The sequence below is a fragment of the Astyanax mexicanus genome, chromosome 8, assembly GCF_023375975.1.
Source record: "Astyanax mexicanus isolate ESR-SI-001 chromosome 8, AstMex3_surface, whole genome shotgun sequence".
Lineage (NCBI taxonomy): Eukaryota > Metazoa > Chordata > Actinopteri > Characiformes > Acestrorhamphidae > Astyanax > Astyanax mexicanus.
This window is the reverse complement of record NC_064415.1, coordinates 27,957,786-27,971,830: the sequence shown is the minus strand read 5'-3', so window position 1 is coordinate 27,971,830 and position 14,045 is coordinate 27,957,786. Positions and strand designations below refer to the sequence as shown.

Genomic DNA, 14,045 nt, shown 5'->3' with positions numbered 1-14,045 from the left:
TGTTCCTTACAATTGTGACCCAATTTAAAAGGAAAATGAACAGGTTTTCCAACAGTATAAGATTTACTGTGAAGAAGCATTAATCCAACAAAGAAATAATCAACTAACTAATCAACTCTTACTTTTTCTGCTATGTTTAAATAAAAAATAGGGATGCACAGAAATGACAAAGTAAATATATGTAACACTGGATTTTTTAACTTTTTTTTTTTGCATTTTCCATATTATTCCAATTGTCTAACTTAAGGTTGTAATTCATTTTGATAAGTTTTATAAGAACTGCAAAAATAATTAAGCGGGTCAGACTTCTTGTGATATGTTGGGTGAATTAGATCAGCATTGGAATAGAGTTCATTTTTAAAGTTAGGCCACTAGTTAATTTTTAAAGTTAGCATTAAGCAATTTAGTTGGACCAACCTACGATTTCTAAGTACTTGAAAGTTTACAGAACTTAAAATATATACCTAACAAAAAATACACAAAGAAAAAAAACAAACCAGCATTTATGTATCGCCCTCAATACAAGAATAAAGTCACTACTTTAATGTAGAAAAGTAAATGCATAATAAAAGCAGAAAATGCGTATTGGTATATTTTATTACATTAGCTTATTTATTTCATCTTAGATATTCAACCAAAATATTGACCTAATAAAACAGCAGACATCTGAATATACAATTGAATAGGTAACTAGCTAGCTAACCAGTTAAATTAGTGACTGACTGATTTAAATTGTTTAAGCTAGCTAGGTTAGATTGGACTACACACAATTAAAAACTAAAATTAATGACATTTAAATTCCTAACTTAATATTTACCAATATTTGCACTTGAAGACAGATATTGTACAGCAAATTACCTAAAGTAGATACATTATGCAGGATGTGGCACTGAATCATAATACAGGTTACACTGTAAAAAGTGTAGCCCTGCTCAAATTAAAAAAATTGATGTCCATTTGTTGCATCTAAACTATTTGACTTCACTCAATCTAAATAAAGTCAATTGTTACAACCTGATTATTTTATTTTGACATAAACCATATTACTTCACTCGACCCAATATTATATATTCACCTTGATCCAAGTTAAATTCTTTACATTTCAGTTTCGGAACCAAACTAATACATTTAAATTGAACCGAACTTAAAAAAAAAAAACCATGGCAGCATATTCAGAAGTTCCAGAAGTTACTGTGGCGTGGAAGAGGACGGATTACCAGCGAGATTCGTTTCAGTGCTCTCTTGCTCTTTTTATTTTGCTCTGAGAAGGACACTAAGAGCTGGATTTACATGGGATTTCACTTTTGAAAGTGAAACTAACTACAGCGCCAACGCAGCTAACCCCACTCCCACACACAGAAAACACACAAAGGGTGAGGCACAAAACAACCACATAACTGATAACTACATGAATAATACTAGAACAGTGATAATAAAACATGACATGAAACTCTGGGATAAACAGTAACATAAACACGCAGAAAAACACCCACTTTCCCCAACAGGGTGAGCTCCCATAATTCCTTCCCCCCCCCTCCAGTCCCGACGCCACAATACCATAAGCATGCGTTGCTATCTCGCGAGCGCGTTCAGGCACTTTCTCCCTCTCTCATTCTCTCTCTCGCGAGCGCGTTCAGGCACTTTCTCCCTCTCTCCCTCAGTGCTCTGAAGCACTTCTCTACAACTTCTCCCGTGCTCCACAGTGCGCATGCGCAATTCATGTTTGATTCAAATTAAAAATATTACATCCTTATCTCTTTTCTTCGAGTATGATTTCAGTGGAACCAAAACATTTGGTTTATTTCCTTCAGAATTGTAATTAATTTAGTCTGAATCAAAATTGACACATCAAAATTCAAAAAGGTTGAGTTTCACAATAAAGTCAATAATTGTACTATGTGTTCAATCATATTTATTAGCTTGAATGAACAGCTCCATGCTTCACTTTTTACAGTGTAGACATAATATTATGTTCTGGACCTTTATTTGAAGAAAGGATATTTAATTGAGTAGCCCTGTTAAACACCATTAGAAAGATGAGATGTTTTATTAAAGGCAGTGATTCTATATAAAATAATTAAAGGCTTACATTACTATTTCAATTACAATGAAATATAACGTTTGACTTACTATCAGTTTTATGTCAAAGGGCAAATTGTAGGTCTAATGCTGATTCTGCATACAGAACATCTATAAGTAACTAATTTTAGATTAGTTATTCCTCTATTGCAGATCTCTCATTTTGAAACCCTTTCAGAGCTGACCTTTAGCAAGTCCAGATTTAGAGAAAACTCTGTCTACATAATGATGAGGTAATAAAAGAAAACTCTCCACAGAATAATGATCCATTTCTTTTTTTTATTGTCCTCATTAATTTTTAGATGTTAGTCTTAATATGATATGTATAAAATGATCAGGATTTTAATTTTGTTTGCCTGTTTTAACATGTTTGATTGAGACAGTCGTCAGTTTTTTTTAAACACAGTGAAACATTTAGATAAAGTTTCTAATTTCAAACTAACATTTTGTGGACTGTTCTGAAAATGTCTGAAAACAATACGCACATTAAAATATGACAAGATTACATTCATTATGTCTTTAGAAAGAGATCAATTCTACACATTACAACAGAGTTTGCCTTAAGCTGAGCTGGAAATCACACTATCACTATCAATCACACTATATTCATGGTTCTGGATTGTTGATTGCCTATAGTTATTGTATGAACTTCCTGTGACCTGTCTTACTTATCTCTTTGCATTCTTTTCTCTGTTCATCTTTACTCCCATCCTATTCTTATCAGTCTTAATCAGTCCTCCTCTATGAGTTGAACTGTTTTGTTCCACAGGGTTTCTGATGAGATACCGATGACACATCCAGCGATTCTTCTCCCAGCATTGCCACTTCGTTTGCTCTCCTCATCTGACCCCAATCCTAGATCATCCTCCTTCTCGTGGATCACCACAGCACGGCCCAGTATGGACGGACCTCCAAAAAGTGTGGCCGCTTGAACATTTAGACGTCGCCTGACGGTTCCGTTGCTGGGGAAGAAGTTTCCCAGGTCTCCAGGGTGACTGGGGTGGTCCACTCCGAGGGGGTTGTAGTGTGGACCGGCTGTGACGAATCCTTCACTCAGGTCTCCATACTGATGGATGTGAATGGCGCGTTCCTGTTTGTCATTGGTGGGCAAACCCCGGAGATTTACTATCACCTGCACGGCGCCTGATGGATAGAATTGTCTGAACAGAACTTGGCCATATAATTGAGGCAGACCAGCGGGTAGAAGAGGGTCAGGATTGACTTCACAGGTGCCGTACATAAACCTGTTGAAGAGTTCTAGCTCCATAGGAGCTTCCATCACAGGTTCTTCTGCATGGATATGTACCAGCAGCGTCAGCAGAAGTAGCGTTAACATTTTCTTTCTTTTGTTGGCTCACTTCACCTGAAATATACAGGACTGATGTTAAGTATATTCTTTAACATTTTCTATCTAAATATTTCTAGACTAGTTCAGTTGAATACGAGGCATTAATTTATAATTTGGCAGGATTACTTTGTATGTATATATGATATTAATATGAATCTACTTCGTACTGGCCATTTTCGAGGTTTGCCTTTGAGGGTGGAAATGTTTTAAAAAGAAGTTCACATACTGATACAGTGAGCATACGTGTCTGGGGAGGTGGGCTGCCTACACTGCAGTACCCAGGGCACAACAGTGGCAGTGGATGGCAGGGTATCGAACCCACAACCTTGTCATCAACAACCCAATGCTAAACAGTAACCAGCCACTACTGCCCCATAAAATCTTTGTTAGATACAGGGTAAAACTAGCAGTAACTTAAAGTTACTTAAAGTAACATTTGTGTAACTATTTTTATAACTATCGAATACACTTTTTTTCACAACATTTTTAAAGATTATTTGTAGTAAGTAGTGTAGCTATTAGCAATATATTATCCTTCTTATATTTTTAAGAATAGATTTAGGAGTGCACATGTAAAATCTCATGAATGCAAGTATTGTAGCTTTTTTTTACCCTGAATGCAGAGAAAAGCCGATTCTGACCAAAGCTGATTTTAAGATTATATTTCTAAGACTCAGACTTAGAACTGCATGATCCAGTGAGATCTCAGTAAACACAACTAATATATGTGATTATATTCATTAGCAAATGGAAACTGACATATTTGTTTAGTCATGAACAGTGAATAAGTGGTGGTACTTTATTTTATTTTTGATGCTTATTTGTTGATTCTTTGTAGAGGATAGGCTTATCTTCTCTTAAATATTTATTAAATATACATATAAATACATACAAATATATACATATAATACATATATAATATAATAGAGAGTATTGAACCTAACCTTAACTAATTAAGATTATTAATTAATAATGTAAATAGTCTATACAAGACCATTAAATTATCATTTCACCATCTAAAATCTCACATTTCATCTCCATTTATTGGATTTTTTTAAATAATTGAAATCTTTCAGTGTCTCTTTTTTTCATAAATATATGATAAACAGGCAATACAATCATGTATCTGTTCTTACATGGAAAAGCTGTACAAAAACTCCCCCCCCCCCCCCCCTCATTTGAAGTAGGTTTGAATGTTGTTTATCTTCTATGTGCTAAAGTTTATATTCTGTTATGTTCATCTTTTAGGTTTTGCACATTTAAAAAAAATTGTTGACTTTAAAAATACTTTAACCATAGCAAAATAAACACTTAAAGATAAATTACATTTTAGTCTAGATAAACAAAAGCCCAATTCAGGAAGTCATGCTTTTATGTATTTCACTTTGGCTTCCCCATCTTTATTTATGGTCTTTATTTTCTAATAAATATTATAAATAATGATATTGTTCAAATATTTTTATCTCCTTAAAATTAGATCATTGCTGTTAAGTGGAAATTAAATAAAGGCTGGTCTTTTGCATGGTGGTGCATTAATGCATTAAAAAGTATACATAAAAACTCCTATTGAATAGAATATATATATATATATATATATATATATATATATATATATATATATATATATATATATATGTATGTGTTCATTGTTATACAACCCCATTTTGTGTACACTGTATAAAATGATTATTCAGTTCATTCAAAGTGGATGAAACAGCTTATTTCAAATCATTTTTGGGTTATTATTTTTACAGTGTACAGCATGTAAAGCTTTGTTAGGATAAAACCAGGCTACTCTGTGCATTCCATGGACTTTGTACAGACAGTGATTCCAGAAAATATCTTTAACAACTTCACAACAAGTGAGAAAATACCAAACAAGCACCTAATAAAGCTTAGTAGTAGTAGTAAAATAGAGCATACGTTACCGTTTCTTCGAGGTCTGAATTGAACTCTGTGGTTGCAGAACTTCTGCAAATCTAAATCCTTTGTATAATCTGTTAGTTCCCTCCCCCACTGCTCCCCAACTAACCATACACTGAAGAGTTTGTTTTATTGATTGCTTCTGCTTTTATGGAACTGCAGAAAAGGTTAGGTGGGTTTTTGTGTCAGCTTGTTTAATTATATTTCATGTCAATGTCAAATAAAAAGAATGAGCAGAATATGTAAAATATATATTCACTGTAAAAAATACAACTTTACATTGGAAAGTTAAAAGACATTTTTTAGTCTGAACAAAAGCTTGTTTATTTTAAGATTTTTGGGGGGATATGTGGTACTAAGCTATTTTTCTAGATAAAAATAGGATTGTTAAAAAAAGGAATATAAGTATTGTATATTTAAAGCAGGATAATAGCATATGCACAGAGACAGGAGCACATAAGAATAGATGCCTTGAGTTCTGAACCAAGGCCACTTCTGTGATGGTGGCATTAATACAGAAAAGTACATTAAGATCTTAGGGCAACACATGCTGCCTTAAAGATGATTTTGTTTTATTCAAGGGCTGTCTATGCATTTTTCAACAATACAATAGAAAAATCTCATGCTGAACATATTACAAAGACATGGATGTTGAAGAAGAGGATATAGGTACTGGACTGGCCTGCCTGCAGTCTCCCCAATTAAGAATGTGTGTAGAACAAAAAATGTAAAACAATTACCCTCTACTGTTTTTTTACTATGTTTGCAGGATGAATGGGACAAAATAACACTTGAAACACTTCATCACTTGGTATCTTAGGTCCCTAAACATCTTTTAAATGTTCTGAGACAGAATGGCAACGTTACGAAGTGGAAAATGCTTTATTGTGCCAACCTGTTTTTTAGAATGTGAATCTTATTTTCTACTTTCCAGGCAACAACATCACAAGCATGAAGAGAAGCATGTCTGTCAGTCCTGCTGTTAGGGGAAGGCCAGCATGTGTCAGATATAACAAGCATTTTGTTCAGCTGAAAATACTTGCCAGAGGCAGGATTTACTGGTCAGCTCAGATTTGCTGTCCTCAATTCCACTGTGAAATTGTACTAAATCCAGACATTTTGGAACGCACATGGAGCTCATATTTGCTGGATGTCTGTCAGGATTGATGGGGCTAAGGTGCAAAGATCTTTTCAGCAAAAAAAAAAAAAACATACACAAACGGTCCCATTGTTTAGCACAGTGATTCCCAACCCTGATCTTTTGCGTTGCACATGTTAGTGTTTTTCCAGCATTGGATTTAGATTTTTGCAACACAAAATAAAACACCATGAATATACCATTCATTACTTTTTTTTTTTTAAAGATTTCTTTCTTTTTTCATTTTTCTCCCCAATGTAGCTAGGCAAACGTGAAGTCACGTCTTTTTGAACTGCTGCGGACGTAGCTTTGAGGAGTAGCATCACAGCACATTAAGCCCACAAGTTAATTAATAAGAAGCCTTAACAAACTTATTTACAAATGTTTCAGTGTTAAATAAGATAGTAAAATTAGAGGACCCACCAGAGATTTTTCTCCACTGGTATATGTTAGCCACTTAGGACTGCTTTAGATGTAATAACTGAATAGAATATGGGATTCATGTGTTCACTATTTTGAATTTTGATTTTTTTTTTTTTCAATGCTGACCTACCAACAGACATTGCTGCACATCATAGAGAATGAGATCAACAGGTCTATCAGACCTGCCAAGTGTGGGAGCCAATAACACTGAAAAGCTTGATGTTTTGCTGGAAGGATAATTGAAGGAGAGCCTTTATGAAAGGCAACAATGATCAACCGACTTTTCAGAGAGCAGTTAGCAGACACAACTTCAGTTTAGCTTTTTTATTATCTACTATATATATAAGTAAGGACTTCATGGTCAGATTCCTATTCAAGCATTTGTTTGTCTTCTCTAGGTGAAATTATGGAATTCCAGTATTTTTTCATGATCTTGCAAACCTGGAGACGCACTGCAGAAGTCTTGTATTGGTTCTGCAAATCAGTAGCAAATGTTTGTTCCATATAGATTTCTAACTCAAGTACAGGGGCCAAGATTACTGAAAATGATACAACAATTCACTTGTTTCATGAGGTTTCTTAATGTGCGTGCATGTGTGTGTGTTCATGTATAAGGGTTGGCTGTCAGATCCATTTCACACACAATTGAACGGTTACTTAATAGCCTGTGAAAGTTAGTTTTATGTTAGCCTTGGAGTTGGAGCACAAAATAAAGACTTTGTTTTAATGCTAATTTTGTCTTCCTCATTACTATCAATTGCTAGTTACAAGCAATGAGCCAGTTGCTATTATGTGGCTTGTTAGAAATGCCCAGGTGGTATAATTACTAGTGTCAGTTGAAATAATTGCCTTCTGCACAAGCTGATTTATCACAGTGTAATAATATCAGAGCCAGAAAGATTTAGAGTGCTGTTAGTGTATACAAAAATGTGTGGGTGGATTACTCAGCTCAGACTTTACAGTCCCATATGTACACTACGAGTTGTGACACATTCCTCTCATATAGTAGCCCTAATAGTTAACCAGCCAAACTAAAGAGTTATTCTGGACATAACCATGCTCCAAGCGTCATCTTACCAGCTTGCACAAGGTCACCACCATGTTCTTAGCATTTCCATGGCTGTCCAGCTCAAAGCCACCCTAGTTCCCAAAACTCACTATACATCCTCTGGATATGACCACCTGTGCTGGCCAGTATGAGCAATACTATATCCAGAGCATTGCTTCAGCCATACCCTTAATGTAGCCACATCTATCTGTCCTCTGAGAGCCCTCTTTAAGCCTGACAGGTCTAGATCTGTCCGTGATTGTTCAGGTGGATTAATGTGGATAGCCCATTTATTACATTTACAAAATGTTTGTATAAGGTAATCAGGCATTTCCTCTGTTCACTTGTATTCAAAAATGCATGTTTAGTTTGAAATATTTTTACAGGCAAAGCTGATAATCTCAGCAATATCAGTAACATTAGCATTGAAACATGCCTTTGGGAGAATATTTAACCTAAGTTAATCTCAGAGCAGCTGGAAACATTTACTGTAAATACATGCAGCCATTAGTTCTTACTGGATCCCAAACTAAGCTTACACAATGTTAGAATGGACATTGCAGATTATATTATAGACTAATAGTTGCAGCGCTAATAGAACTTAGGTAATAGACTGATAAATTGAAGGACATAATTTTTTCATTGAGGTAACTATATTTATATGGAACACATGGATTCCATTATGGAGTTTACATTAATTGTTTATTCACTTTTAGCTAACAGTTTTATAAATTGAGAGAAGGAATGGTTACACAGAGGTAACCTTTTTTTTATTTAGGCAAAGGGTAAATAAATTAAAGGAAATAACTGTTACACTGAAGTAACAATGCATTCAAATTGAGGGAACTGATAAACCTGGGGGAAAGACTGTTACATTGAGGTAGCAATTTATTTAAACTAAGGGAACATACTGATACACTGGAGGAAAGACTGTTACATTGAGGTAATGCTGATTCTGTTAAAGGGAGGTAACATTGTATTAAAACTGAGGGAACAGACTTAAAAACTGAGGGAACAGGCTGATAAATTGGGGAAATACTGCTACAGTGAGATAATGATGTATTAAACTGAGGAAAAGACTCAAAAGGAGGTAACATTTTATTGAAACTGAGGGAAAAGACTGATAAACTGAGGTAAAGACTGTTAAAGTGCGGTAACAATTTATTAAAACTGAGGGATTAGACTTAAAAACTGGAGGAAAGATTGTGAAACATTCCTGCTCGGGCCCTGGGTAGTCAGGTCCACTTTTCACCCCACTATCTCGCACATGGATACATTTATTAAAACTAAGGGAACAGACTGATAAATAAAAGAAACAAACTAACAAACTCAGGGGAAAATGTTACATTGAGGTAACTATGTATTAAAGGTACATTCTGTAGGAACTGAGAGTGAGCGTGTGAAATGGCTACAGCAATTTCAAAACACCACAGAGAGTACTCTGCCCTGATTACCCCTCCCCACACACAGGCTACCTAGGGTTGCCAAATTCAGCAGGCTGAATCAACACAATCTACACAAAGTTTAGACTAGTAGGAAAGGCAGAGAACTTGGAGTACGATCGAGAGAGGAGAGGAGAAATATAGCAATTCTAAACTCTTTTATCACCCGTATTTAGCGTGGCAGCTCTAGTCCCTAGTAAGTTAACCTAGTGATGGTGATAAATTACTTGACTAAATTAGCTAGCCCATAGACTGTATATAGCTGGACAGAGCATCGTCTCTTAAAAGTGAAGCCACCACAGGTCGGGCGCCCCCTGCTGTTCGGCTGCAGAAAGCTGTGTAACCCCACCCATCCCCATAGGTTTCAATGGCAAAGCAGACAACTTTCAATCACGTTTTTTTCTAATATACTCTAATTCTACCTCCATTATTTAAATGCAGCAGCTAGTGTTACCTCTGCTTATATTGTCAAATTTTTATATCCCCACAGAATTCGGTTTTTAAAACTTTATTCGGCTCTATTCAAAAAAGGTGTGGTTATGGTAAAAGGGCTGGTTATGGGCGGGACCAATAACAGACCGTCAGCTCCACTCCGCCCCGCTCTGCAGTCTGTGACAGCGAGGCAGCCCTCAGGGGCGGGTTTATTTAAATGAGTAGGAGCTCTCCACAGCCTTTCTCCCTACTCTGGTCTCTACTGCGCAGACTCTGGTCTCTGAATCGCCAAAATGGCGGAAGATTTTGGCTTCATTTTCATTGAATGAATGGGAACGGCGACACGGCGTCCATCTTTATATACAGTCTATGAGCTAGCCAGTTAGCTTACCTATTCAGGAGAAAAGTAGTAGCTCTGGGTCGGTCTTGTGTCTTTTTGAGCTCTAAGTCTCCACCTTTTAAACTCACTGTCAATATTCACTTTTGTTATATTCCTTCTTTGTTTTTTAAGCTGTGTAGCAGCTGAGGTTAACTGAGCCCACTCTGCTAGCTAGCTCCTTTGCTGCAGCACCGATCGCTGTAGTGTAGTATGGGTCCTAGTGGAGTTAGTGTTGGGGAACGAGCAGCAGGAGGAGACAGAGGACAAAACTAACACAAAACTCAGGATGGAGTAAACACTAAAAATAGGAACGTACGGGCCAAAGCCCTGCTGACAAGAGCTGCCAGTGCTTTAACTCAACATGTTTCCTTAATATCTGATTATACATCCTGATCATTTTATCATTTACTACTGAAAATGAGTTACATATTGGTCCTTTAAACTGATGGACCACACTGATAAACTTGAGCAAACACTGAGATAAATTTAGATACATTTATTTAAAACTGAGGGAACATGCTGATAAACTGGAGGAAAAATGTTTACATTGAGATAAATGTATTATAACTGAGGGAATACTGATAAATAGAGGGAACATATTGATAAATAGAGGAAACAGACTAAAGAACCGAGTGAAAGAAATGTTACTTTGAGGCATTGATGTATTAAACTGAGTGAACAGGCCGATAAACTGGTCGGACGGTTAAAATATAATCTGTATATAATATTTTCCCGCGTTTCTACACTCCAGGCTCTGTCTGTGGGGAGCAGGGCTCGGCGCTGCTCGGCGGGTGTCGGTACTGCAGGCTGCTGGAAGCTGCTGCAGAGGGAAAACGGTAATTTGGCGCTACATAGATCATCCTCCCCGGAGCACCGCTGTACAGCATCCGCAGCGCGAGCGCCTTAACCGCGCTGAGAAGCGCCGCCGCCGCGGGGAACACATGCGGTGTTTTTACTATAAGAGCGGGGTCTGTTTTACTCTTCGCTCTAGAGGCTGAAACCCGTTCCCTCTCTGAGTCTCAGAAATAATAATAATGATGAGGTAAGTGCTTCCGGTCGCCATCTTGTCGCTTAGCGGTGTGTGTGTGTGTGTGTTGGTGGTTTGTTTGAGATATTAATCCGCGGACCGCTTTCCTTTTTTATTTTTTAGTTCTTAACTCGTTTTGTATCCCGTGTTTCTGAGATGTCTAAACGGCATCGCTTGGACCTGGGCGATGATTACTCGTCCAGTAAGAAGAGGTCTTCAGACGGGTGGGTTTAAACGGCGTGTGGATGAAAAACTGCTTCTGCTGCTGCTTCATGTTTGAGCGGCCGCCGCTCGGCCTCTTTGTGTCGGCAGGACAGGCGGGTTATAGACGCAGTGGCAAGACAGGGTGTTATTAGGACGTTAGAGTGTATTAGCCCCTTTATTTGAGCTCTTTCTGTCTGTGTAAACCCGGTGTTAGATGTGAGGTAAAGCTGCAAGGTAAACCAAGAGAGCAGCCGGCTGGTTTCGTGTCGCATCCGCAACGCTAGGATAACGTTAGCACGTGGGCAATGCTAATAGCTTAGTGAACCTATCTGTTCAGTTCATTTAAACCAGTTTAGAGAGTATTTTACATAACATTCATACGAGAAGTCTGATTTTCTCGTTTGTACATGTTTATAGTGAATGTACTAACTCATGCTTCGGTTTATATTCATGTTAAATAGCTATATAGACGCATAACCAGCTAGCCGGTGTTCTGTCGAGTTATGCTACCTTGTCAAACCGTGCTACCCTAGTGTAAGTTAACTTTAAAAATGCAAAAGAAGCACCATATTAGAAGATGGTCCCAGTGAAAGTCTATGTAGAATTTTTAAGAGTATAAATCACTGTATTATTGAAAGTTATGGCAGTGAGAGGTCATTACAAACTATTAATCAACTTTTTTTATGTATTTATCATTATTCATTTTCACGGTGACAGTGAATCCCGGTTGTATAATGCACAAAAAGTTTTTTTTTTTTTTAAATGCATATTTTATATATAAAAAAATGAATAACTGTAGATCAGCGCATGCGTAGTGCCTTTAGGAAGCAGGTATCGATGGGTAGCCTTACTCGACGGAACACCGGTCTTCTCACTAGCTAAGCTAAGCTAGCATGGACGTTGCTTACTCGTCCATTTTCCATGCGGCCTGTGTAGCTAAGCTAACTTAGCTAGCTGGATAATCCCCTGTCCCAGTTTTTTTGAATAGCGTTAACATCACAGCTAGCTGTGTGCAACCCTGCTGTGCGGTTTACTGATTAACCTGCACGCATGATTAGTTAGCCAGTTAGGCAGTTCGTTCGACCTGCGTGTCTCCAGGCACACATGCCTGCCCAACACAAAGCTGGAAGCGTTAGCACCAGAAGCTAAGCTAACGTTAGCATCACATAGCTTACCAATTCATGTTTGCCGCCCGCTCTGTCTAAAATTGAGCTAAAGCTAGGTTAGCTAACCTGACTAACTACGTTTCGCACGCAGTTGATTGAATTATCTCGTTATATTGTTTAACATGTTTTGTTTTAGCAGTAGTGAAGTGCTGCTGCTGCAAAGCTGAAGGGGTTAGACAACAAATGACAGGCTTAATTGATCTAAAACGAAGCGCTAAGGTTAGCTTTCTAGTTAGCCATGTGTGGAGTGTAGTGGGCGTGTTGCTTGATGTCAGGTAACTTTGTTGACTGTTTGTTTTACCTTTTAAGAAATAAGACATTTAAGTAGCTATATTTATTATTTTATACACAGTTTAAATACACAACAAGACAGACATTAGATGCACACATGCCCTTAGAAAAAGCAATGCTAAGCAGTATTACCAATAAATAAATGAATAAGGACGTTGAAGGGGTATATTTACTTAACCTTTTACGTAAATAACCCTTGTTCCGTATAAATGCTACAGGTGTAGATCATACAAAAAACCCTTTTTCTACAGCAAAATAACTTATTTACATTTCTGAAGGCTTTAAAATCTCCTACAGGACACTTGTAGAAGCTGCCTGTTTTCTCTACATGAGTAAACATAACAATTTCAGGGCTTTTTTTTGTTTCAAAGAAACAAAGGCCTCTTTTCCACTAGTCAATAAGTGAGGACACTTTAAAATGATGCACTAATGTGGGATATCTGGGCCAATGCCGATATAGTTACATATTTCTGACTTGCCGAGAGACTTTAAAAATAAATGTTAAAATCGACAGTACGCAAACAATAAAATGAAAGGTGTCACTTTTTAATATTTTGGTTTACATCTATTTAGCTTACTGGTCCTTAGACTGGTCACAGCTTAAAACCTTCTTTTAACATTAACAATTGACAGAATAAATAAAACAGTAGATTATATAAAATAAAAATATAATGTTGAAATAAATTATTTTAAAGTTGTTGCACAGTCAGTGCTTAGTCTTTTTCTGGTATTCAATATATAGCCTACATCAGCAAGTATCAGTTGGAAATATACAGACACCAAACCAATGCTGGTGACTTCTGGTGAAAATCCCTGTATTATTTTAAGGTTTATAATATATACTGTGAAAAATATGCAATGCCATTTTTATTCACACTTTTATACATTACTAGTAGAAAGTGTGATATAAACCAGTGTTGGTCAGTCCTGGCCCTCTGGCCCACTATTCTGAATATTTTAATGATTTTTCAACACCCACGTAAACCTAATAATGGGCTAGTTCATTAATCTGCTGATTGTTTGAATCAGGTTACTTGTTAGAGAGGCAAAAACTACACGGTGCAGTGCATTAGACATGTATGCGTTTTTTTTTTAATCATCTCTAATAAATAGCAAATACTTCAGTCAACAAGTGTTGCCGGTTT

At 36.8% G+C, this 14,045-nt stretch overlaps 2 protein-coding genes across 4 annotated transcripts in view; one reads left to right on the top strand and one right to left on the bottom strand.

Annotated features, from left to right (window-relative positions):
- Window positions 1-2,344: 2,344 nt before the first annotated feature.
- Window positions 2,345-5,439, bottom strand: sod3a (superoxide dismutase 3, extracellular a). Of its 2 annotated transcripts, none has more exons than XM_007255180.4 (2): window positions 5,356-5,439; window positions 2,345-3,442 (listed from the first exon to the last, which is right to left on the bottom strand). In XM_007255180.4, exon 2 carries the CDS (start codon window positions 3,413-3,415, stop codon window positions 2,810-2,812), a length of 606 nt encoding a protein of 201 aa, XP_007255242.2. In that variant the 5' UTR covers window positions 3,416-3,442; window positions 5,356-5,439; the 3' UTR covers window positions 2,345-2,809. The 2 variants fall into 2 exon arrangements, with proteins under 2 accessions (XP_007255242.2, XP_049338445.1); XM_049482488.1 differs by having other exon boundaries at window positions 5,351-5,399.
- A 5,592-nt stretch (window positions 5,440-11,031) lies between these two features.
- The window catches only part of dhx15 (DEAH (Asp-Glu-Ala-His) box helicase 15), a 33,434-nt gene continuing 30,420 nt past the window's right edge, over window positions 11,032-14,045 (top strand). Inside the window, exon 1 of one of the 2 annotated variants that reach the window (XM_007255179.4) lies at window positions 11,032-11,254. In XM_007255179.4, the coding sequence (XP_007255241.3) occupies window positions 11,247-11,254 (8 nt within the window). In that variant the 5' untranslated portion in view covers window positions 11,032-11,246. Of the gene's footprint in view, window positions 11,255-11,274; window positions 11,464-14,045 lie in introns of those variants that run through there. The other variant, XM_007255178.4, reaches the window with a different exon arrangement.